The sequence below is a fragment of the Gavia stellata genome, chromosome 20 (assembly GCF_030936135.1).
Source record: "Gavia stellata isolate bGavSte3 chromosome 20, bGavSte3.hap2, whole genome shotgun sequence".
In the NCBI taxonomy this organism is placed as follows: domain Eukaryota; kingdom Metazoa; phylum Chordata; class Aves; order Gaviiformes; family Gaviidae; genus Gavia; species Gavia stellata.
The window spans coordinates 6,047,542-6,073,412 of NC_082613.1; the positions used below are offsets into that span (position 1 = coordinate 6,047,542).

At 40.2% G+C, this 25,871-nt stretch overlaps 1 protein-coding gene across 2 annotated transcripts in view; it reads right to left on the reverse strand.

Annotated features, from left to right (window-relative positions):
- VAPB (VAMP associated protein B and C) overlaps positions 1 to 25,871 on the reverse strand; it is a 37,845-nt gene extending 11,974 nt beyond the window's left edge. For both annotated transcript variants that reach the window (XM_059827047.1, XM_059827048.1), the window contains exons 1-3: positions 25,718 to 25,871; positions 9,283 to 9,435; positions 1,449 to 1,552 (exon numbers count right to left, since the gene is read on the reverse strand). In XM_059827047.1, coding sequence (XP_059683030.1) covers positions 1,449 to 1,552; positions 9,283 to 9,435; positions 25,718 to 25,775 — 315 coding nt within the window. In that variant the 5' untranslated portion in view covers positions 25,776 to 25,871. The remainder of the gene's footprint in view (positions 1 to 1,448; positions 1,553 to 9,282; positions 9,436 to 25,717) is intronic.

Here is a 25,871-nt window from a genome sequence, read left to right on the forward strand (position 1 = left end):
TTATGGCTAACCCCTGTGCAACCTGAAGAAGTATTTGACTCATCCTAAATAGTTGAATCTTACTTCAGCTCTTCTGTAGCTGAAGTCAGGATTCTATTTCGAGCTCGTTGGCTCCCTGTGAAGTGTTGAAAGCTTTATAGTACTCCAGTAATTTGTCTCACCTGTTTATCCAGAATAGGAACAGATTTGGAGAGTGGTAACAAAACAGAACTGATCAAGTGTTATAGGAAAAGAAATCATATTGGTCAGGAGAGCTCTGGAAAACTGCAAGGGCCATCTAGGTCATAAAAAACATTCTTTGCTAGTAGAGTAACATTTTTCATGGTATACAGTAACTCATAAAAATTAAAGAGTTAGAAAGAAAGGCAGACTGGCTTATCTTTCTAGTGATGTAGACATTTTATTACTACTGCTGTTTCTCCCACTGGATCTTATTTTGAGGCCATTAAACAAATATAGTTCCATAAATCTCTTTCAGAAGGGAAATTCTTAACCCTGCAGAGTGCTGCAGCTTTAAAAAGCTATTCAGAAGAAGATGCATATTGTAAAGACTACTGTAAAAAAAGCCATGATATGTACTCTGAGGTTTTTTGGGGTTGGCTTTTTTGTTTTTAAGTAATATGCATACATACAAACATATACAAGCCCCACACTTTAGAGTAATGGCTTTTTTTTCTTTTTTATTGTGTCCTCAATAGCTACTGAGTATTTTCTCAAGCTAACAAAAGCTAGACTAGAGAAAGCTTCCTTGTGCCTTCTTGCAGTAGCAAATCTTGCTGTTACAGGAAAGCCACCCATTGACATACTAGTTTGTTCCTTTCCAAGTTGTCTTAATGTAGCCTGACATCTTATTTCTGCATCTTTTGTCCTCCTTTGCTTCAGCACTTACATGCTTCTGTTACTCTCATTTGTAATCCACAGGACAAAATCTATAAGGGCCTTTCATTTACCTAAGCCACAACAGACATAGGTAGGGATAAAGAAAAATACAATACTTGTAAATCATCCTCCTGGCTCTTGCTGGGAAAAGGAGCTGCTCAAGGGAAGACTCAAGACTGAGAGTACAGGCATAAAATATGAAAGATGCCATAGTCTTAGAATATATTCTGTATATTCTTAGAATATATAGTTCAAGTTGGCCTTTCTAAAAAATTATATGTTGAAAAAAATTACAACTGCTTAACATTTGTTTCATGGTTTGGTATCCCATTACTGACAGCAGTGTCCTAAAGAAGCAACCACAGACAGCAACTGTGTCTTTCAGTACAAGATTCCTGGGGCTTGAAATAAATAGAAAACACCTTGCCATGCACAGAGATGGAGATCTGGCAAAGCTTTCAAGGATCATTCCAGTGTGGTTTGACAACAGCCCTTAAGCAAAGCAGTAAAAGGTCTTATAAAATTATACAATCAGAAAGAAATCCATTTTAATTAATTTCAGTACTTACTACTGCTTCCATATCTGAAGTATCAGCTGGAGCAAACATAGACTGAACCATAAACTTGTGTTTACTTTTCTCATTAGGGTCATAGTCAAAAGGCTGTAGCATCACTGCAAGAAAAAACCCAAAACACATTATGTTAACATTGCTCTGATGATATAGTTACCAGATTTGAGAAATACAAACATTAAAATGGTTTCAAGTTGTATGTCTCTTATGACCAAAGCAGCAGCTGAGATCAGGAACCTCACTTTAAAACAAAATTTTAAAAGAAGATAAGAGAAACAGACTTCAGTCTGTCTAGAATTTTGTCTGAGAATTCTGGAAGTGCTGACCACTGTACAATATTCCGTAAACAACTATGGCAAGATAATAACAGTAATTTATACTAAATAGGATTAATTCACATATCTTCTGGGACAGAGGGGAAAATTCTCAAACAAAGCATCTTTTTTTATTTCCTCCATCCTTGGGGCAGAAGTAACAAGCTGGCACTTTGATTAGCTGTACACACAGTATTGCTGATGGTTTCTGAGAAAAGCTACAGAAGCAAAGTCAAACATTTTAAACCTTGAGGTTCAAGTCTCAGGATGGAAATTTCCTCTACAAAGTTTAAGAGTCTCATGGTATTTGTTTTATCAAGTAGAAGTATTTCTCTTCCAAAAATAAGTTGCTGAAAGTTTGTTACCAATTTATAGCTGGAGGTTTATGGTTAAATGCTATATAAACTTTGCCTCTGAAAGGTATACGAGAAATATATTTCTATCCATTCAAAGATCACAGACATTCCAGAATTTACTTATGCAGAAAGTGACTGCGTTCAGGGGGCAGAAACCAAGGAACAGCAGGTTTGGGGGCTGTGTGTGTGCTTTTTTTGGATTTTTTAAAAATTTAATAATAGGAATTTCCATGTCTCTTCTTTCTGGGTACAGAACTAACACGTTAAAGTAACTTGAAGAGGGAGAGTTGTGTATTTTATTTACATGGAATAGTCTTTAAATCACAGTGGTCACTTAGAACCCCTACATTTTGCAAACGACACCTGGATACTCAGCTACTGTGACAATAACAAACACAGGTTTGGCTTCAACATGAGACAGAACATATGTGAAAATAAGCAAAGCAGTTTACACAAACATGTTATTAGATACTGCAAAAAGCTACCACCCCCTCGAAGTTAAAATGAAGCTTGCATATACTGCAATTACTGCTAACATAAAAAATAGTGTAAGGTTTAAAAATTCACATTTTACGACCCATGAGGCTACTTCAGTCCCTCAATTCATCCACTAAGAAGAGAAGCAGTTCAAGAATTAGGATTACTTCCAAGTACGAGTGCTATTAAGATTATGTGCCCAAATTCATATGCACTAATTGCAGGGGTTTATTGTATAAAAGCCATATCCAAAGATCCCATTTATTGCAAATGAAGGCAAGTCAAACCAATTTCCCTCCTTCAATGAGCAGAATATGTGATGGCTGTGCCATCTTTATTATGCACACAATCTGTGGCTATCAACAACCACATGCCTTTTAAAGCCAGAAGAGAAGGAAGACAGCAAATTCTCTCAGATGAGGTGCTTTAAAAATTATTACACATTTTTAACTCACCTTGCAGTAATCAAATACTTCTCCAAAATAAATGTTTGCAAATTAACAGGCTACTTCTAAAACTATTTTTCCAAACAGAAGTGACTGCACTGTGAAAGCACATGTATCTCAACACTGCATGATACATCACTAAAAAGCAGGAGCGTAATTTTTTCTCCCCTGTAGTAGGCACCTAACTTATTTCAAATCTACATAATGTGTAAGATCCAACTGGGTAGTCAAAACTATCCACTATTTATGGAACTTCTCCAGATCTGCAGTTTTATCAGTTTGCTTTGCCGAGTGCAACTATAAGCTCATTCAAAAGTCATTATTTCCCAAGTGATAGTGCTGAAGCCCTTCTCAAACGCCAAATGATCACTGCTCTGAATTCCATTCACTGAATCATAAGAGCAAGCAGCTAGAAAGGGCTTGACAGTATAAACGCTGTTAGCACTTGTATTTTTAGATCAATACATGAAAGCCACATTGACACAAATTACCAGCAAATGTCTTGTAAGCCAGATGGGAAGCTCAAAAAGACGTACTTTGTTCAAGAGGAAAACAAACCATTTCAACATTTATTCACATACTATTGGGGGTTTCTGTGAAAGATCAGTTCCATGTAACTGCCCTAATTGCTGAAGAATTTGCTACTGTGAATGCGGCTCCTTTGTTTTGACTGGAAATTCCATACCTTATGCAAGAACTGTGTGAAAAGCCCGTGTTCCTACAAAATGCCGTATCAAATCAGTCATTTCATCTGGTCAAAAATTTCTGACCAGCTTTCATCAGAAAACAGAGATCTTCGGAAACAAAATGATTAACGTGATCTTCGAGTTTACTAGCACCAGCATCCATTAGGCAGAGATATATATTTCAACCACTTCCTAAACAGATCACCCAACAGCTAAAGCACCAGAAGCATTCCACCACAAGCAAAAACTGCAAAGTCATTGAGAGATCAATGGAATGAGGAGTAACACAAGTTATGTTTCTTGGACCACTTGTCTCTCTCAAAATTCAAACACGAAGGACTGACCTTATGCACATCCTGTTCTGAAGTGTTTCCAAAGAAATGGATACCAGTTTTCTCACACATTCCTGCTATACCCCCCATATTTTACACAAGGCCCTCTGTAGATAGCGAAGGAGGGGCGGTGACCAGGTAATATGCTCTTTCCTTTTCCTAGAACAGTTTACTGGCAAAGTTAAAAACAGTGTCAGAAGCATTAAACTCTTCTGGTTTTCCTAGAGTAAACCTGATTTTTCAAGGAACAGAGGAAATTTGAAGCAAGGAACATGGAAGGAGGCAAAACTCTATCCCTAACGCCTGCTAGGATCTAGCACTCCCTTCCAAGAGCAGAAGGAACAGAAAAGTCTCCCTACTCAGCTAGTCAGCAACCTTCCTCTAGTTTCCATTTGAATTTATTAATGGCCTGTTTACTTGGTCCTGGACCAATACTGCCCTTATGCTTAAATATCAAAGAAGGGGAAGAGTCATTTACTTCTGGTGTACTCCAAGACATCAATCACACTAACTCTTGGCCTTCTGGTAAACTACATAAGCCAGACTCAGTGGGTCCTCTCCAGGTCTGGCTCCCCATTCATTCTCTGCACCTGTTCTGGCTTGAACTCCTATATATGAGCTACTCCAACTGTACATCCAGGAAATTTTACTAGTGCCTTCGACAACAGCATTTATACCCTCTTGTCTCTTCCATTATCCAGCCTGTTTGCATGTACTACATTTGTCTTATTCACAGCCACATTATGTCAGCATCTTGGTCACCCTATCCAGCCCCCTTTATTTAACAAGCTTGTGATTATAGCAGGAGTATTTTATTCTCCAAGTCAGTTATTTTGCACTTTTTCTGACGAAACTCATCCTCTGTTTCTCTTACTGTAGCCTTCAAGGACACCCAGTTCTGCTGCATATCTTCAGCCTCCCAACTTTACATCATCATCAGGGTTTTTTTGTTACTTTTTGTGCCAGAATTGCTTATAAAAGCATTAAACAAGATTAGTACTAAGAATCATTCTCAAGAAACATCACTAGTAACTTCCTGCTATTATATTTCCATCTACCACATCACTGTTTACTCTTTAAGTAGCCCATTCAATAGTTTGTGAATCTTATTTTTCTTTTCTAGCTTTACTGATAATTTTCCCAAATGGCCCTGCATGAAATTCTTTATGGTCAGAATAGATCAAATCTAACACCCTTATGTCACCTTTACATAAAATACCCCAACCAGCTGCAAGCCTCAAGATCATTGTGCAATTTGATCAGCTCTGCTAGAGGTGAGCAAAGGACACTCACATCTACAGAACAGGCAGAATCCACTGCACCACTTCACATTTGTTCCATGTTTACATAGTTCTGTCTGTAAATATTTCAGTAATACTAAAAAATGTTGAATCTGTGAAGATAGGTTCTTCTAAAGCAAGCGGACAAAACCAAAGCAAAACTTGGCAGTCGCTACACAGTCCTGGGATGCCTGGGGGAAGAGTGTTCAGCAGTGAGGTTGCCTTGGGAGAGTCGGGGGCTGCAGCAGCAGACGGGACATACTCGGTGTCTTAGCAAAAGGGGCAGATCCACTGTGACCAAAGAGAACAGGAGCTGCAGAAGCACCCTCCTGAAGGCAATGCAAACTGCTTTTCCAAAGTCAGGCAGATTTACAAAAGACTAATCCCCCCCAAGGATATTCGACAGCAACCTACGGATAACGTCAGCTTCTCCCCATTTTTAGGAAGCACGTTCAGACTGCTCTCTTCAGCGGGACACTAGGCACAGATGGTACCATCTGTACTTCCTCTCTCCGCCCATTATACACCTATCTGCAGACTCATCAGCACCTGCTTACATTTTTTCACTTTTCCTTTGTAATCCATTCATGACTTTTATTTAGATTTCAGTCTCTCAAAAGCCACAAAATCAGATATCTTTGTTGAAATGAGACATGTTTAACAAAAATGGAACGTGTGCAAATACCCTTCTTTTCAACATATTTCAGACCAAATGCAATGAAATCAGATGACAGCGCACACATACACTTCCCGACAGTTACATAAACTCAGCTGTTAAAATTACATGCCATTATATAACAGGTGAAACCACGGGCTACAAACCTGACATCGCAGCAAGCAGCGCATGCTGACAGGGCCTTAAATGCAGATATTTAGGAAAAGCTGTGATATGGCATAAGAAGCCAGAATTTGACACTCCACTAGAATAAAGCAAGCTTTATTTTTCAAGCATTTTCTATGTTTTAAATAAGCCATCATACTAGCATGAAATAAAGTGGAATAATGTTCTGATTGCTGCCTCTATCTCAGGGCAGTAAAACTCTGAGAAACTTATAAATTTTTCCAGAGCTTAGTGCCACTATACTCGGCCACTGATTTTTTGGGGAGACAAGGTGCAGTACCAATGCAGTGCTACCATGCGGCTGTGTTAAAGCCAGTCAGCAATTCTCAAGAGGACAGATTGGATATAGTAAATACAGCCCAATTAGTTTAAGTGTCCGGAATTTATTACTGAATTAACTATATTCTTATAATTTCTCGTAAGTAGTATTTTCACTAGGTTTGGAGGAGTTCAAGTCCTATTTTTATGCCCTGAGCAAGACCTGAATTACATGACTGAAAAGTAACTGATTCAGAGGCAAAGAAACAAATGCTATTTATTTTTCACTTAACTCCAAAATCAGCCCTCTGTTCTTAAGCAACATTACTCCAAAGCAAAGGTTAAACACATCTCCCCCCTTTCTGTAAATTCGAAAACAATTCTGTTCTGTAAGTTAATGCAAGTCCCCTCTTCGATTCCCCCTATCCAAAAGATCCCTTCTGCTAATCTGAACCAAAGACACTGCGACCTTCAAGTCCAAAATTAGGTCCCATGCATAGTCTGAAGGAGCTACCAGGAATACAATATATACAGCGCTATTAAAGAGAAATTCAACCACAGCACACGATAAAGACAGCTTCAGTTTAGAATGTTTTAGGAAATAAAGAATTAACATTTAGAACCCCAGAATTCTGTAACATATCTACCTATAAATTTACCTTAATATATTACCTAAAGAATAATGAATGTGTACTACTTGCATTTTAAAATATAATGTTAATGTAAGGACTGGCAATTTAAGATTGTTATTTATTATTACTAAGTTGTTATCAGCATGAAAATATGTAGAACACAAATGTGAGCTTGTGATTAAATTTACCACAGCCATTTGCAAAACTAACTGAATCATAAATCACTATAAACAAAGCTATCAGAAAAGGGAAATTTTTCAAAGCTATGTAAGCAAGAGCAAAGCATAGCTTAGGGTTAGCACAGCAATCTCTCATAATGGGATACTTTAAGTCAAGTCTTGGACTAGATCCATATTCTATCTGGTATGCCGCTGTGAAGAGTCAGGCTGGAAAAGCAAGTAAGATGCAGGCATGCTGGTAGCATAATATAAGATGGTTCATACAACACTCGCCCATACTATATTCTGCTCAAGCTAGAGTGAAGGGTCATTGTAAGCAGAAGTTTAAGAAAACACTCAATGTTGAGATCAATTTAAAAAGGCATGGTATGTGCCAGCAAAGGAAGCGGGCTTTTAATTTTGAAAGTTCATCTGAAAGATGAAAAGAACGCACATCTTTACAGCATGAAGAGAATTTGTAGCTAGAAACCATGCTAATTTTCATTATCACTTCATTGATTTCTATGCATTTAATATGCTTGCCTGCAGCTAGTATAGATGACAGACAGCTTTACTTGGGAATTGTCCCGAGTTTTAAAAATCTCAATTTCTCTCTAGAGAGCTTTTTCATTTACATATTAGTAATTTCAGAGCTTACTGGATACGTGCTAGCCTTCTCCTGAAGCAGAAGTGCTCTGCCTACCCCACCTGTGCTACCACACTGCGCTGGTTATCTCCTCACTGTGACGTTCCCCAGAGATTAACTGCAAGTGAGGCACAATTCTGTAATCATACGCATGCTCAATTTGACGCCATAGAAATCCCAAAGGCAACAGATCAATGAGTGTGCAAACGTAGGCATGCACAAGAAGACTTACAGGATTAGAGTCTCTTAATGTTACAGTGCAAAGTATTTTTGGGATCAACTTTTATTTTGTTGGAACAAGCTCTCCAAGGGTGAGGTGTTTAAATATTTTACATTTTATTAAGTAAAAAACTGAAGTCTTCATCTTTACTTTTTTTTTTCCTCCAAGTAAAAAGCAGTAGTTTTAGCTCCCAAAAATTTTTATTCCAGGCTCGAAAAGTTTGGTAAGAGACTAATGGCAAGCAATATAACCTATCAGTAATTAAATTTTCTTATCATACCAATATTGAAATTTATTACTAGTAAAACAAATCTACATGTTTACAGAAATAATTTTCTTAACTAAAAAGTCAGACTTCATTCATGCAGTATGCCCCTATTACATGCTTTGCTAGAATACTTTATTAAATAATAAACAGGGACCGGCAAGGTCACTGAGAAAATACATTGCTTTCAAGCATGTATCATCAGCAAGTTAATAATATACAGACATTCTGTTTATGGGAAATATACAACTCTTTATGCTTTTAAAGTAAGCCACTTCATTGCTTTTCCATTACCAAACTTAGGCAAGTCAAGAGCTACTGATTCAGAGAAAATCACTAACTTCTCCTATGGAACAGCAAAGATTTAGTCACTTGACATTTCTAACACCAAAGCATATTACATCTTCAAGGAACACAAAACAAGCATGGTTTGAAAGTAAATGTTTTCCTTATTGGTTATATTTGGCAGTTCGGCAACAGCCTACATCAGTCTGAACTGGTGTGGCTGTAGTCCACCCAGTTTAATTCTTACCTCGACAGGCCCATCCAAGCACTCGTTTGACCCTGTGGTGAGCAGGTTCAGGAAGTTAAGCTGGCAAAAAACTAACGGTACAAAAATAATCCCACAGGGAGGGCAGGGCTGATTCGGACAGGCTGGCTAAGACTGTTACTGAACTATATAAATCATTTATGTATTTCTCCCCCCGTCTCCCTGAACAAGATGTACAAACAAATCCTATTACTGCCAGACCAGGAATAAGGGAAGTAAAGAGATACAAAATGGCTGCTTCTCCATGAAATAACAACCTCTTGCTTTTACAAACATTCAACAAAATACTTTCAGATTGCAAAGTGTTCCAAGAAATAACTGATTAGAAGAAGCTATTATCAATCACCAAAAAACTGCTTGAATGTCTTACCAGAAACATTAATTGATGTTCCTGCATCGATAATTCCACTGTTAGGCCTTACACAGTATCTACGTGGTGCTGTGGTCTTAACTTTGAAGCACACATTTCTGTCTGTAGGATTGCCGAGTTTCAGGTTTGTAGTGACAACATCTGTGAAAGGACCTGAGAAGGAGAGCAAAAGCAGACTTGAAATCACATAGAAAGTACTTTCAAGCAGAGGCTAAGCAGGCTCTAAATCTCTGCTCACAAATCTTCTAAAGTAATTAGATGTTCGATTTCCATCTATGGCACGTCCAGATAATCATGCACACAAAGCTGAGGATGCAGTGAGGCCTCTGAGCATTCTGATGTGCAGCATGCTCCACCATGTACAGTGTAACAGCTGAAGCTGATCATCAACAGCAAAACAAAAAGGGGGAAATCGTTTATACATGGTTCCAACACAACAACATGGCATTCAAATGATGCCAAATTCTCTGCTGTATCACAGTTGCTCCATTCTAACTACTGAATCCCAATAAACCCAGGCCTAGAGATATCATATATACCTATTATAGATTATAAATAGGGGAGTACAGTACATTAACTAGAAAGGGAATGATAGCAAAGTGGCTACTACAGATTCATCTGCATATGCAAGCTATACCTCCACAGAAGCAAGATACCACCAGGTATTCAGAAATGCTGTACCATAACCAGCAAGATAAGCATTCACTGTGCATCTCCTTTTCCTAGCAAGTATTTTTTTTTTTTTAAATAATTCTCTTGGCTACCAAAAATTATAAACCAGAAGAAATCTTCATAAAATAGCCTACCTCACCCAAGACAGGAAATAACCATGTGGAAATCTGAAAATTCTTGGATGCTGAGAGCGCTGGCAAAGATTTCCATATTAGCAAAGCTAGAATCAAAACATTGTCAAGTTCTGCAACACAAAGTGCAGGCAAATCAATTTCTCACAGGCTCACTACCTAGTTGAAACTGCCGAAATCCCTCAGGTTAGAGGAAAGGCTAGTTCCTGATTTTCTGCAAGACACGGATAAATTAGACAGGTAGCACACAACTGCAGTCCTTGCTCAGATGGTAAAGAAGTAAAATTAAAAGAAATTTAACCACACTTTGATCAACTGTCTTCTGCATAGAAGTTATTAATTTGATGCCAGAATAAAATACCTTCATCTATCCTAAGGAGTAAAAGCAAATTGGTCAAAAAAGCATCAAACCTTTCCTTGCAGAAACGACAGCCCTAAAATTTAAAAAAGGTGAATGATAATAATAAAAATACTAGCAGGCGCCATTCCACCATCCTCCTCCTGCAGCATGGTTGGCTTAAATTATTTTAAGTTTGCTTCCGTTTCTACAAATTTATCACACAAATTTGTCTCCTAAGATGACATTTAATACAGCTCTAAAAGTATTAGTCCTGCAACCTTTATCCTTGATCCAATTTGGTTTAAGTAATTAGAAGGGGAAAAAACCCAAAACAATCACACACACAAAAACCCCAACCAGACAACAATGTAGCACCATTTCTGCCAGCACTCTGAACAAGCTGGCTTTGCAGTTACAATGCAACCTGGCAGCAAAAAAATTGAAGCAATAAAATTTTCAGATCCCATGACAAAGATTTCACTAAACCTATGCCTGATGAAACACTGAGACATGAAAGAGAATGAAACACAGCTGTCAAGTTCTCTCTGTGTTCTGCATGCAGAGAGAGACTTTAAATCTCACAGAAAATAACTGGGCAGAAGAAGCCATGAGTTGCTGACAAAGTTAAACAAGCCAAACCATCAAAAAATCCAGCAAACACTGAGGTGTGTAAAGACAGCAGCAGATCTTCAAGACAACTCTAACTGGGAGCAGTTTAACATTTCAGAAGAAATGACTTGATGCCTAAGCATTAAGGATGTGCCTTTAGTAAAAAATTACAGCTTGAGCTACTCCAGTACAGAGGGAGGGTCGTCTGTACAAAGCCCTACATATGCAGCTGCATCCTCAACAGCGCTTTACTAGTCTGCGTGCTGGGATAGATTTCCTGTGGGAAATACCATGTTTTTACTTGGCTGATCCATGAATGCGTGCGGGATTTGTGCGCCCCAGCACAGAACTGCTGTTTTAACAGTAATACGACAACAATTCTGTGTGTAGAATAATTTCCAAATGGACTGACTTACTGCTAACATAGATCATACCAAAATATTTGGCAGCAAAACCTTGCAGCAGACCGAATTAATTTCTTCTTGTCTGCTTGACATTTCCTCTTCTTTTCTGTCCACTAAACTTGAAACAGTTTCTTTACATACATTTTCCCCAAATCACAGGTTTTACAGATCAGCCAGCACAACTGTACCAGAAGGCTGATGTCTGCTTTCAGCAAACTTGCGTGCAGGCATACTCCTTATGGCATTGCTGTTCAAATACCGTAGCAAAGCAAAACAGAGGAGACAAATGCAGGATTAAAGTGCCATTATAAGTGTTTTGAAGCATGTAAAAAAAGAAATAGACAACAGAGAATTACTCAGGGGTAATTAGGACATGACACTGAAATATTATCAGCTTGGTTGGCCTGCCTTTTAAGAGCAACACCCATGGACTGACAACTCAGGCTGAAATGAAACCTTGATGCCTGTTGTTAGATTACTATAGCCTAGATTAGACATTTTTGGGGGAGGCTGGGGGATGTGGGGGAACTGATCCCAGGATAAACACAAGCTAATTCTGTACTGGAGATAAACCTTTGCTTTCCCACATCTGGATCTGAGCATTTTAAGTAAGGTTAGCTTGCGTACTAACAGCCATATGACACAGACATCTACCCTGGAGCTTCATTCTTCAGTGCAAGGCATTAGGACTTCTGGAATCGTACCCACAGATACAGTAAGACTTCTTTCCAATGCCTTTGTCCTCACTGCAAGTGGATGGACTATTTATACAAGTACATGCAACACTTGGATAATGCCTATATCCCTAAGGTGGGCTGTATGCAGAATTACAATCAGTCAGGTTCATGCATCTGGACGATACTTGGGTTAAAGGCAACAAGTTGACTCTGCAGTGAAGACTGACTCTCACTGTGTGCCTAAACAGAAGCTGCACTCTTGAAAAACACAACCTTTATTTCATAATATTCAAACCAAAATAATGTATTTTTGATTGCTCTTTATATTTCCAGGTAAGTGAAACTTATATTAAGGCAGGGTACTTTCCAAATGACAATTCACACTTCTTAAAAAAAAAAAAAGGAACTATTTTTCTCCCATGTTTTTAAAGATCATGAGAAAAATGCCACTGGTGTAATCCCAAGGACAAAGTTATGGGAAACTCAGGGTCTGTACATGCATCATCTGACATGGGGTTGTCATGGGAGCAAGCTGTCTAGAAGGAAGAATGTAGTAAATTAAATTTGGCGGTGAAAGTTTGGAATATTCCACAAGAGCTTGGTGACTTTTTCCTGCCAGTTAGAATAAAGTCAACTTGTGTTAATGCAAACTGGGCATCTAGTGATATGCAAACTAGCACTACTACTTAAAGAAAACATCACCTCATATACTCATGCAACAACAAACAGTAAGAGGCATCATGGTTTTTCATAGGGTCACTTTTCAGTAGGGTTAGTTTCAAACTACAGCTGTGGCTTTCCACCCAGGAACTACGCATACATCCCTTCACACTTCAAGATCACAGCATTAGCTCAGAATTTGCCACGCTCCATTTCCTATTCAAACACCAGTGCTGTATCAATCTTTCCTAAGAGGGCCATTCTGCAGTGTACTGCATTATAATACCCCAGATCATTTCAGTAATAACACAAAAGCCTGAGAATTAGGTCAAAAGAACATGATGTCAACTCTATTTAAATTTTAAATAACACTCATTGCAGTAAAAATTGCCCATAATTGTACCAGCAAATCCAGGCTGATAACTTTTTGATCAGTGCAGTACTTGCTGTAAGTTTCTTGCCACTCGCTACTCACAGTAACCATGTTACACAGCTACATCATCTGTACCAAATCTTCATACAATTATTCTCACCTTAACCAAAATTCCGTGCTTTAGCATGACAAACAACCAATCCTCATACACATCTACTTTCAATGCAGCAAGAACACTGCTGTAGCACTGTTTGGCATGTGAAAGAAGATAGCACAAGTATCAGCGGAGGTAAAGCTTTGATGGCACAGGTTTGGGCAGGAACGTTCAAACCAAACAGGCACAGTCCTCTGCAGATCTGTACGTGCAAATACTACTGTATTTTCATAATTAGCTACACACATTAGTTGGGCTACAGTGCCAGGGTTGCTTTATTCCTGCATCAGTCTGTCTCTCTGCTGAAAGGGGAGGAGGTCTGACCTCTCATCTCTACCAACTGCTTGTGCTAGCCGCACAGCGTTCATCTGGCTGAGCCAGGGAGCAGCTCGGGCTGAAAATTAATCCACTTACAAGACAGGGAATGAGGGAGGGGGCAGTGGGGAAGATAAAAAAGAGAATCAGTTTTCAGCCAGATGAAGCAGCACTCAGACACTGGCATCAGGGAAACTGCATCTTTCTGCACAGCATTCTGCCAAATTAAGGCAACAAGGTCTCATATTTAGTAGGTTAAAGCTAGCACATCTAGGCATAGACTCTGCAGTCACACTTTTCCTTGTAGAGTTGGCATAGCTGTTGAAAGTAATTAAGGCTCATGCCTAATTTTTTTGTGCTTAAATCTAATGCAAATTCTCATCTGCTTAAAGCCAGGCATCCCCTAAAAATTTTTTTTGAACTAATGCTTTTCAGAGCAAAAGCACTGCAGTAGCACTTGATACAATCGTAGTCGAGTCGTGTTAAACTGGCGATTGTTGATTAACAAGACTAAAAATATTCTCACCAAGCCGCCCATGTTATTCCCAAATATTTTAGACAGTCTTTCATCATCTTTCTCTAAACAACAATTTTTGTCACTCCAACTCAGCACCACAGACACGTACCCAAAAGCAAGGTGATTGGAAACAGGCAGAAATACAGGCAGAGCTTCTAGGGAAACAACCCCTCTTGCACTTCCTTTGTGGAAAGCAGCAGAATGCAATAAGAGAGGAAGAAGGTATTTCACCATGGTTTAAAGCCCATCTATGTGTCAGATGAAAGTCATTAATCACCTGACATATTAATCAGCCATAGGAAGGTAACCAAGGAATCTTTAATAAGGGAGATGGTGGCAAGCAGTAATGGGGAAACTTAAATTGTTTTGTGGCTGTTCTCAGTAGCTCAAATCCTACACATCGGTCTGTCCTGACTAGTAGATAGCCACATGGAGCAATAATTCATCCAGTAGAAGAGACACACTGACGCTGCATGTGCAGGTGGAGAGCGTGGGGGTTGAACGTGATACTTCAGGCTCCCTTCCCCATCACACACGCCACACTGGCTCCTGCTCCCACGGAATGAAGTGCCTCCCCACCAGCTTGGTCAGCCCTTCAAACTGGGGATGCACTTTACCCTGCTCTAGCATGTACGAATCTACTGCAAAGTCCTAAGCGAGAGCATATTAGCACCACCAACAAAACAACCACCACCCAAGAAGATAGTCATCTCTCCATCCGAGTATTTTAGCCTTTCTACTTACAACTTTTCTTATCATCATGTCCGAGTTGTTTCTCAGTTCCTTTACCATGCCTCTGACAGTACCAAGTGATTTAATTTCATTTCCACAATTTCCCCCATCTTATTTTTGGGGGTGTCTATCGGCAAAAGAGAGATAGCCAAAATAAAAACATTAGCAATGAGCAAGAAGGCTCAATAACAGATACAGAACTTGACTTACTGTACACTTCTTTTTAAAGTTATATATAAGTTGATGACCTTTGAAGATAAACACTAAAATGAAAAAAGCTGAAATGTCAAGCAAGACATCTTGAGCTATCAGCCAGGTGCCTGTGAATCAAGAACAGCCAAGATCCAATCAAACTCTCCCACCATCTTACTTGTCTTTAGACAAATCACTTAAGGGCTTGATCTTCTGCTATTAAGAGCCTTAAGAGTTGATAGCAACTCCAAAACAGAAGCAGGTTTGGACCCTTATAGTTTTCCTCTCTGTGAAGTCAGGAGAATACTTATCTAATTACAGAGAATCTTGTGAAGATTAGTGTTTTAAAAAGTACTGTGTGCCAAGTTTTAATCATCATAATCATCTGGCTCTGGAGACATTCATAATTAAGTGAGCATCCGCAACTTTTGAAATCAAAAGTCGAAGAATGAGAAACAAGAAGTGCCTGTGTTGCATCAACATCTGATTTCACAAGTAACTCACTGAGAAGACCCAACAACCCCAAATTTGGTAACTATTTTTAAGAAAAACTTAGGCCTCTCTTAATCCATGTGTAAACCACTCATAAACCTTTCAATCTCAGCTCAGATTTTACACGGAAGTAGCTAGAAAATCCCACCCCCATGGAATCAATTTCTTTACTCTTACCATGACTATCCTCACCTGAAAAACCACTTGAAACGAAGTGACAGGAGGGAAGTGGTCATTTCCACTTCTGCTGTGTCAAGCAGTAGAAGCCTTGATGGAAAACCTATTACAAAAATAGAAGTGCCATCCAAATCACTCCCCATGCAATAGCTGACGCAGTGGAGTAATTTTTTAAAAAAATATGTAATAAATAAAATGATCTAAGAGGAAAAAAAAGGAAGATGTAGAAACCCAACAAAATACATGATCCAGATGCCAAAGTTGGAGCAAGGTTGGCAGTAAATTACTCCATTTGGATGTATTAATCAGTGTCCTTCTCTGGTCTATTTTGGCACAAACTATTTTTGCCAGAGCATGCCTCATGCTTAATAGGAAAAAAAAGAGAAAAAACTAATATGAGACTGAAGACTGTTTTCAGGGTATCTGTTAGTATGTAATTTTTGTCACCTTTTATTCCTCAGAGGATCATTAACAGTTTGACTTCACAGTTGTAAGAACTGTGAGGCCACACATAAGCTTGCCAAGAGAAATGGAAGAACATGCCCTTCAAATAATTTCGGTACCAGTGTCGTTTGTTTTTTCCAACTGATCTTTTCAGAGTTTTATTACACCCAAACATTACTCACAGCAATCTTCAGCAACAAAATCGCACAACATGAAATATTTTCTCTACATCCTAAACTTAAAGCAGTTTTCCCTCACACAATTGCATAAACAAGAGACTGATAGCAGAGTTGGCTGGCTTTTAGAGGTATATCTCTGTTTCAACTGTGCTTTCATATCCTTTTAGAACTGAATGGCAAACATATTGTATTACTTTGTTCATTCCACTCACAAATACCACATGTAACAACTCTCTCCAGGTATGAAAACAGCTCAGAAAATAGTGGCATAGTCTCTTTTGATAGCAGAATAGTAGCTACATCTCCTTCAGTAAGCATGACACAGTAAGAGCTACTTATAAGATGACACCTACTTATTCTACGCGGCCAGAAGCCTCATTCATGGGAGTTGCTGGGGGGGTATTGAAAAGATACTGAAACAAAGCACAAGTCCCCAGGGAGAAGCAGGGATGCAGCAGGGGAGAGCAGAGCGCAGCATGATGATGGCCTGATGTGCAAGCTTCCTGGCAAAAACAGAGCTTAAGTCTGAAGTCAATGTAAAGTATCTCCCTGGAAGAAGCACAGTTATTTTAATCACCATTCCAAACTATGCTTTTTCTTGTACTTCTTGTGAAGTAATTTTTTGTGGTCTAATTTCATCACTAATTTCCATTTCAGATGCACATTAAAATGGTAGGGAAGGAGCAACTTAACTACTCTAATTTTATGGTCATATATACTCTTCAATTAGACAAATCTGATGTGTAACTTAAGTAGCAACTGAGCAAATATTTTAAGTGCAAAACTCTGCATAAATTGCAAATACCAGAAGAAATGAGCAAAATTAGAGATTTTGGGATGCACGAGTAGCTGCTTTTCTATTAAGTTTAAAAAAAAAAACTAAATAGGCAGTAAGAAACTAATTATAGCTACAAATAAGGAAGGAATCCTGAATTTAGCAAGATACATTTCTGGGGAACCACTTGAAAACTAGCCTATTAACTGTGCTTTCAGAATCAAAGGAAAAATAACCACAAAAAAAACACCAAACCAAAACCAAATCAGAATTTTAGTCAGAAGCAGTGAGAAAACTTAATAAGGAAAAAAATACCTGACAGCTTATACTGTCTGGCATAGAACAAGATACAAATGTGAAGTTGCATTCTCCAAACCTAAACTTCCATAAGCATTATCTGCACCACCATATGATGCCAGTAGGCACAGTGGAAAAAAAGCTACACAAAAAAAAGAAAAAAAAACTATCTTACTGCCGTTACACCTTTGCTCCTAGTCTGGTAAAAATTTAGGAAGGACAGAAGAGGAGACACTGCAAATCAGAGTAAATTATGTATGCAAATATTTTGAGAACATGCAAAATATATTGTTAATTCACATATCACAAGAAGCAGCAGTTGCAAATATAAACAGGCAACAGTGGCAGTCCAAACATGAAACTGCATACAGGAGTGTTGGATTCCTGCTTGTGAGAAACATTAGAAGCACCAGTAAGGATGAAGTTAACTGGTTAGATGAAAAGGAGCAGTCATGGGAAAAACAAAAAAGTGCAATTACTTTTTTTCTTAAAGAATTACATAGTCATTTGACGTGCCTTCTACAAGCACAACTAACTTGAATTGGGTCTTTAAAATTGTTTGCAAAAACATAAGATTTGGCTCCATAGTGAGGCCCACACCTACGCGATTTTATAATTTGCATCGTAAGTAACTGGATCACAAGGCAAACCTCCCTCTTCTCTATTTTTTCCACCCCTCGTGGAAACCAACCAAGAAAACAGGATTAAATTTAGAATGATAAAATCTTTAATCCATAGCACCATGGTATGAGGGATTTCGTTTACAGCTCAGAGAACTAGACACTAAAGTAGTTTAGTAAAGAGATTATTTTCATAAAGTATTTGTAATTATGTGGGATAAAGTACTGCAGGCAGCAGCAGTACCCAATTTGTACAAATGTTTTTGAGGCCAGAAGAATTACAGTTGAAGTAAGCCATTTTCAGAACAGCTATAATACAGAAAGGATAGGCTCAGTCAACTCTCACTCTGGATTGTCTTGCTAGTGTAAACACTCAATCACTTCAATCCGTGTGCATTTTAATCCTGCACTGAATTAAACATGGAAATGGTGATTCGCTTTGCATACATTTTCAATGACAGCAAGATTGTGACAGCTGTTCCAGACCGATGGCACAAATCCCTCTTTATGAAAGGTTGCCTAGCAGGCCAAGTTTTAAATTCAATAACATCCCAGGCATATCAGAAAATATCCTCTGTGTCTCTACAGACATCTCAGTCTACAAAGCAGGTATGAAAGGATTTAGATATTGAATAAATATTGACTCAAATGCCAGAGGAAGAGACTTGGCATGAGTCTAGCCCCTAGTTTAGATAAACTGGTATTTAAATATTCATATATGTATGTAAAATAGGCTTCCTTTCTGCCTCTGGTCATCACACGGGAAGACAATGAGAGGAGGCTTCAGTGTTACTTATGGTAGGAACTGTCACACCAGTGCCAAGAGTCCCTCATTCCGAGAAGAGAGAAGTCTAACTGGGAAAGAGTTCCTGACTGAACCAGATTCTCACTTAAATCAGTGAGGATTTACATGGAGGAAAAAAAAAAACCCAGCTTGCAGCAGCATGATGATAATGTTAAGTATCACATTCCCTACAAATACAAAGATGAAATTTAAGTCTGATACAACAGCTGCTACCACAAACAAAACTGTTGCAAACATCATCAATAAAGCCTTCAAAGCCAACCAACTACACTGACAGAAAAAGTAAAAAGGCTGTTATTGTACCAACTATGAAACGCATTCAGTAGTTATTAGTTGCTCCCTGCAGGGAACAAACACAAGACCAATATGGTAACAAGATAGTAGAAAATGAGTGTGACTGCAAGATGCAGGCAGAATTAGCCAGGGTCATTTGACTCCTGCATTGTCTCCAGCTAGGCAGAAAGCTATGTTTAGAGGCACTCTAAAAGCAAGAAACAAGACAAACCCTCGGTCACCCAGTTTTCCACAAAAATTGCATTATAACATATGTAGAAGTTGCTCATTTGATTCAAAACTCATTTGATGCAATCAATACCTTCCAGAGCCAGGTACATACAACAAATTAAGCTTCTTTTAAAACGGTATTTGTTCATAGATGTAAGCTGACCTGAGCTCATAAAGTTGGATCATTCACTATGGTGATGACGCCTTTTTTCCAGTTGAGTTTTAAAACAGACCTGACAATCTATTTAAAAGTTTGCACTCTAATTTTTACAATCCTAATTCTAAATTAGAGTGCGATTAAATAAAATTCAGCCTTGTATTCGAAGATAGCTGGCCTACTTTAAAAGAAATAAAGCATTGCATGACTACTGGTAAGTTTTTAATTTACAAAACCTTTGAAGTGAGGAAAAAAAATGGAGTAATTTTATTTCCAATGAGAAGAAACCATAAGAAACTCCTGTGCAAATTTCTACTCTGTATTCCTCTTTCACGGGTGATAAGACATTGCATACGGCATGCAGGGCAGCAGCTGGTAAATACAACTTACTGCTAAGCAGCTGTGTGAACCTGCACCCACTATGATACATTACCCGTGTCTTTATTTTGACATGATAGCCATGCTCCTAGGACTTAAGACAGCCACCGCTTATCTTACGTTTACATATGTATTTTCAGTATGTTATCAGATATATTTTCTGAAGTGATGAATAGAGGACACATCCCATCAACCAAATCAGACTGGCAGTCCGCCACCCCGATGAGCTTTAAATAACAAACTTGATGAACTTTTTCACCTATCATTGCAATGACTCCATAGCTCAAAGTGAGCTGAAAATCGCGGCACAAACATGAGATTCCCAAGGAAGGGGAAATTACGAATGTATGTGTCCCATCCCTTACAATAAAGGCAAGCAGTTGATCATATTAAAACCACAAAATCCCACAAAACTAAGAAGTAACCACCGAATAATAGTTGCTCATGCTGATTTTATCACTGTATTACGACCTTCCTTGAAATAGTAATACTTAGATCCCATTAATGCTCGTTACTTCAACTGCAATTCTAAAAATCTACGTAGTACAGAATTATTCAAAAGCCCTTAACAGATAAATCACATTGGCCAAAGCCTTCAAGCAGACTGTGAGATTTTTGGAAATAGTCTTGGGAGACCTAAATACATTAATTAAATTTAACAGAAAACGCAGCTAAACCTCCTTGATTGCTTCACACATCTCAAATAATTATTTGGCTCTCTAACCACCCTGTTCAAAGTTTCAAATTTCTGTTAGCCCCCACACATACAATTCCTCTCCCCTTTCCCAGTGGAGCCGTTGGTGTCATGTCTCTAGTGTACCGGACACCAGCAGATTATTAAGGAAGCTCAACAGAAGCACTATCTTCAACTTATTCCACCTTTCAAAAAATGAGATGTGTCATGAGACACTCATAATGCTCTTTCAAAGTGAAGTTAAGAGTCTATGCAAAGTGGTGAAGTAATTATAAAACTAATGGTGCACGTGAAATTAGAATAATTCAGTAAGATGCAGCATCTGTACAACTATAATGAACACTTAATAGTGAGAATAAGCTATTTATTTTAGCTAAGTTGCAACAATAGCGAGCATAACATGAACTACAAATATTTAAGTGTCACCAGAAAATGACTAATAAATATTGTTTGATAGTTGGGCTACATACTTAGTATTTAAATAACAGGCAGGCTTCCTATAACTAAACACATCTATGTCCTCTTTTTAAGTGTGTAAGTTGATAATCGAATTCAAGTATGTAGAGAGACATGAAGGTTTACTCCTATTTAATGCAGTAACAATGATTTTACTAGGAATCAGGCTAGACAAAGGGAAGCATGAACTGGTACATTTTCCAGCAGAAAAACAGACAGCCATTGACACAGCAGCCTTCAAAGAGTAAAGAAATCCTAGTACTGACTGCCATTATGCTGTGAATACCAGGAGGGCTCTAATAGTTTAAAGCAAACAGCATGTAAATTTTCAGCTTAAAAGATGCAGATTAATTATACTAAACAGGCAACTTCTCACCACACTGGCAGTATTTTACATTCTTAAACACAGCCTGTTCCAGGGGCAATGACTAGAAATACCCATTTATCCAATACAGAACAGAAGGAGCATAGAGACAAATCCCTCTGAATACGTTCAGTGCAGGAGTGCTTCAATCATTACAGACAGATCATGACAGGGATGGAGGTGTAATTATATAGTTTAGTCGCAACGTCCGACTAAGTCCTTAACCTCTTTTCTGAGACATGACAACTGCAGGTTCAGTAAAGACTAATCTTACGTCCCAAACGTTACTGAACTGTTGGACTGAAGAGCCTTAGCCTAGAGTCTGGTAAGAACTGGATATTCATGTCAGATACAGGAGGTTTTGCACACCTACACTGCAATGCACAGATCTGACTATAGTTTACAGACTTACCTGAAGGAGCTCAAACTATCTTATTTGGGAGTGGCACCCACCTAACCACAGTAATGCAGGTTATACAAGCTGCATGGGACTGTGGCTAAATACTAAGTCCTTCACTCGCAGTGCTGCAGATACACTGTTGGACTGAGCACATCCATACGGGCCAAGGCCACACCTTTGGACTGCAGCTCTGATGTACCCGGGGGATTCACTTGAGCCACTGAAGGTGACAGCTGGGAAACAACACTGGTAGGCCGCAGGCCAGGTCTGAATCAGTACTATCAGGATTGGAGAGTATTGGCTATTCTGGTTTACTACTGTGCCCTTTGCAGAAGGCAAAGCTACACAGTGATACATTGCACACGTGCAGGCGCAAAATCACATGCTGGGAACAGGAAACAGCATTTCCAATTGGCAGCAACTTAAGACAGTTTTGCGAGGAATTAATCCTGCATTTGGCAGTACTGCTGTTTGCCACTTGGGGAGCACTGCAACAGAGTGCTGAGTCATAAGTCCAGCCTAACCTGTAGCAAACCTCTGAAAACGTTGCTGAAATGTACCTCAGCCTATGCCACCTCCGTTTTTGTGTGTGTCCCCTACTAAACACCACTCCCCTGATACTCTGCATCTGCAAGGAATGCAGAAACTTTTCAAACACCTAAAAACCCAGGCAAGTTCTAAAATAAGTTATATTCTAACAAAATTTTACTTGCTGACATTAAACAAATGATCTCTATTCCAGATGGGCACATTATGCTGACATGACAGATCCGCCTCACTGGGTAGCCATCCCATGAAGTGCATGAGGCAGTGCCCTATAGCACAAGTGTGGGCCTGTAATTAACAACTGTATCAAAACACACCTAACAAAAGGGGCCAGAATTACACATCCTTCTGTAAATTTAAACTTTGTAATTCCTAAAGTCAGGCCCTTGAATAAATACTTCAACCTAACTAATTCTTGGCAGACTGTTGGATGTTATCACCTCGATTAAAAAAAAAGAAAACATAAATGGAAATGTTGTCATGTGTAACAACAATGGTCTTTTTCACCATTCATTACCAATAAAGCCTGAACAATAAACCTTTAGTTTGATGCTTTCTCACCTAGGTTGCAAGTCTACACCATCCAAGAAGTGGAGGAAGTCACTGGCAAGACAGTAAAGCTCCTATTTCACGTGGCCTCAAAGACCAGGGCAAGGAAATAGGCACCTCCAGCCACATAATGGTGGGCAGAGGAGAGTGTCCTGCCTCCCACTATTCACAGCTGCATTTCAGCAGAGCACATGCTGATGCTATTTTGGAGCATGTGTGTTACGGTGTAGGAGATGCGAGGCGGGGAGGAAAGACAACCCCTGCTCATGTTCACACGCTGTGAAAAATTCTAGCATGAAAAACTCCTCTGATATTTTTGCAAACAAGTAACAAACACAGTATTTTGAAACAGAGCACCAAAAGAATTTAGAAGACTCACTGCAAACCAAGGGGCTGCAAAAGCTTCTTTAAAAAGGTCTTCAAATCCTTTACAAGCAAAAGTGCTGGCTGTAAGAGAGATTGTCGGCAACCCCATAGTGACTGGGACATGTTATAAAAGAAATCCTCACTTCAGTATCTTACTCCCCACATCATCTTGCAAACATCATACCTCCCTCTAGATTTTATATTTAAGAGCTATACAGAGCACTTCAACAGCATCAGAGCTAACTATTTTCTGCTTTTTCTACCTGTCTGCATTTTGACTAAGACCTTTACCCATTTCCAGTGTTTGTGAAACTTGGTTTACAGTCCTACCTCATTGACATTGCTGCCCTACATTAAACATCAGATCTTCCAGCGCACACCAGCAAGGAAGCACAACCGTAGCAGTTTGCAGCTCTACTAACCTTTGTCAGTTTGTATCTACTCGTACGGTGCAAAGCAATGCTCTGGAAATAAATACAACTATTTACACAGGTGAGAAAATCATTATTGCCATATTACCAGGCAATATACCATCACAAAACCAGTAGGACAAGAAATGCTTAGAGCAGAATTTACTTCACGAATACTTCAAATTGGCCTTTCCTGAATGAAAGACAGCGGTCAGCACTGCTTGTTAGAAAGGACTGTAAGACAGAATTTATTGCCAAGGCACAGGAATGCTATCCATGGCATTAAATCTGTTTGAACATTAATATTTAAGCATACTTTTAAACTGAGCCATTTATTTGCTGCAGTTAGTCAAGTAACATTTTATGTTGTAAGGGGTATATGTTGCTGGCTAAAGATCTGGCAACCAAAATCTATACAGTTAGTGGATTTAACTTCAACGGTTACTGATTATTTAGTCTAGAACCTCAACTGAAGGACAGGCAGCCTGACAAGTTATCTTTATTTCGACAAAGCACAAGAGTTTGGCTGGGTTTATACCTACCTGTGATGAAGTGAAAAGAATAATACCAAACCAAACCCTGAATCACAATTATGTCCCAATAGCAAGCCGGTGCCAATTAAGGCCCCACTTTTTGCCCACCTGAGTTTGGATTCGCTTGCTTGTTGAAAGCAATATTATTCAGAACAAGAGCTGATTTTCATCTAATCATACTTAAAGAATGTTAAAACAATAGTTTCCTTCTTAAGCATGTTTGATACTGCTGCCATAACAACATGCAAATACTTCAGCTTGCAACAAAGATATATTCATTCCACCCAGTGTTTATTACAATGCTTTTTGATAAATGCACTTTATATTATTACTTCTAACATATTTACTAGCAAAACCAGGTAAAGACTCCCCCTGCATTTGAAAATGTACATGAACGCTTTTTAAAGGAGTATTATTTTTACCAGAAGCCAGTAAATAAATCACCACTTTTTAAAAAAGCATATTTGTCAGATATTCAAATGAAGCTATAAAGCACCTCTGACTCTGGTAGCATAAATAAACTTGCTGAATGCTGAATGTAATCCCAGAATATTGTATTACAGTAGTGCTTGCTCTCTGTCAGGCTACAGGACGGGAATTTCAACGCTAGCGAAAATTCAGACCCATTCAAGATTTTTATTTAAAGAAAGGATGGGTTTTCGTGCAGGCGGAGTATCCGCGATTAATTTATCTAAACGGCTCGTCGAATCATAAGAATAACATGAAAAAACCACGCAACGCTGCCCAGCGCCTGCCCAGCGGCCCCGGGTGTTCTGTCACAGCCCGGCCGAGCCGCACACGCGCCTTTCGGGTGCCCCACGCCCCGGCTGCGTGACAGCTCGGGGAGGACTCGCCTCCTCCCGCCTCGGGGCCGGGGGTCTCGGCGCCGCCGAGCGCCTGCCTCGACGTCAGCTGAAAACCGCATCCCCTTCTCCTGCCGCTGCACCTCCGCGGACGCCGAGGGCTCCTCCCGCCGCCTCCGATGTGCCCCCCTCCCGGGCGGCCCCGCGGGGCTCGGGCGCTGCCCGCAGCCCACGGCCCGCGCTGCCCACGCCCGGCGGGCGCGGCGGCCCCTCCGCCGCGGCGGGGGAAGGTCGGCCAGGGGCAGAAACGGGCTTTTCCGGGGCCAGCCGGGGCGGCTGCCCCGCTGCCGGCTGGAGAAGGCGGCGGCCGGACCCCCCCCGCGCGCTCTCCCCTCAGGCCGCCCTCGGCCCTGCAGCAGCCGCCCGCGGCGCGGGTGGGGGCGGGCGGCGCAGCCGCGGCGGGGACAGGCCCGGCGGGGTCCCCCGCGCCCCGCTGCGGCCCCGCGGGGCTGGGTGGGCGCTTCCGCGCCCCGCGGCAGGCGGGAGAGGCCCGGCAGGGCGGGGGGCGGCGGCGCTGAAGGACATTTCAGCGGCTGGTGCCCGGCCCCGGCCCCCGGAAAATGGCTGCCGCTGGAGCGGGGCCGGAGAGCGGCCGCGCCGCCGGCCCGGCGCGGGGAAGCGGCCGGGGAGTGGCGGCGGCCGCCTCGTACCTTTGAATTTGAGCTCGTGCTGCGGTTCGAGGCTGAGGACCTGCTCCGCTTTCGCCATGTTCCTCCTCCTCGGCGGTGGCGGCACCAGGCGGAGAGAGGAAGGGACGGGGAGGGAGGGGAAGGAAGGGGGAAGGAGGGAAGGAGGGCCGGCAGG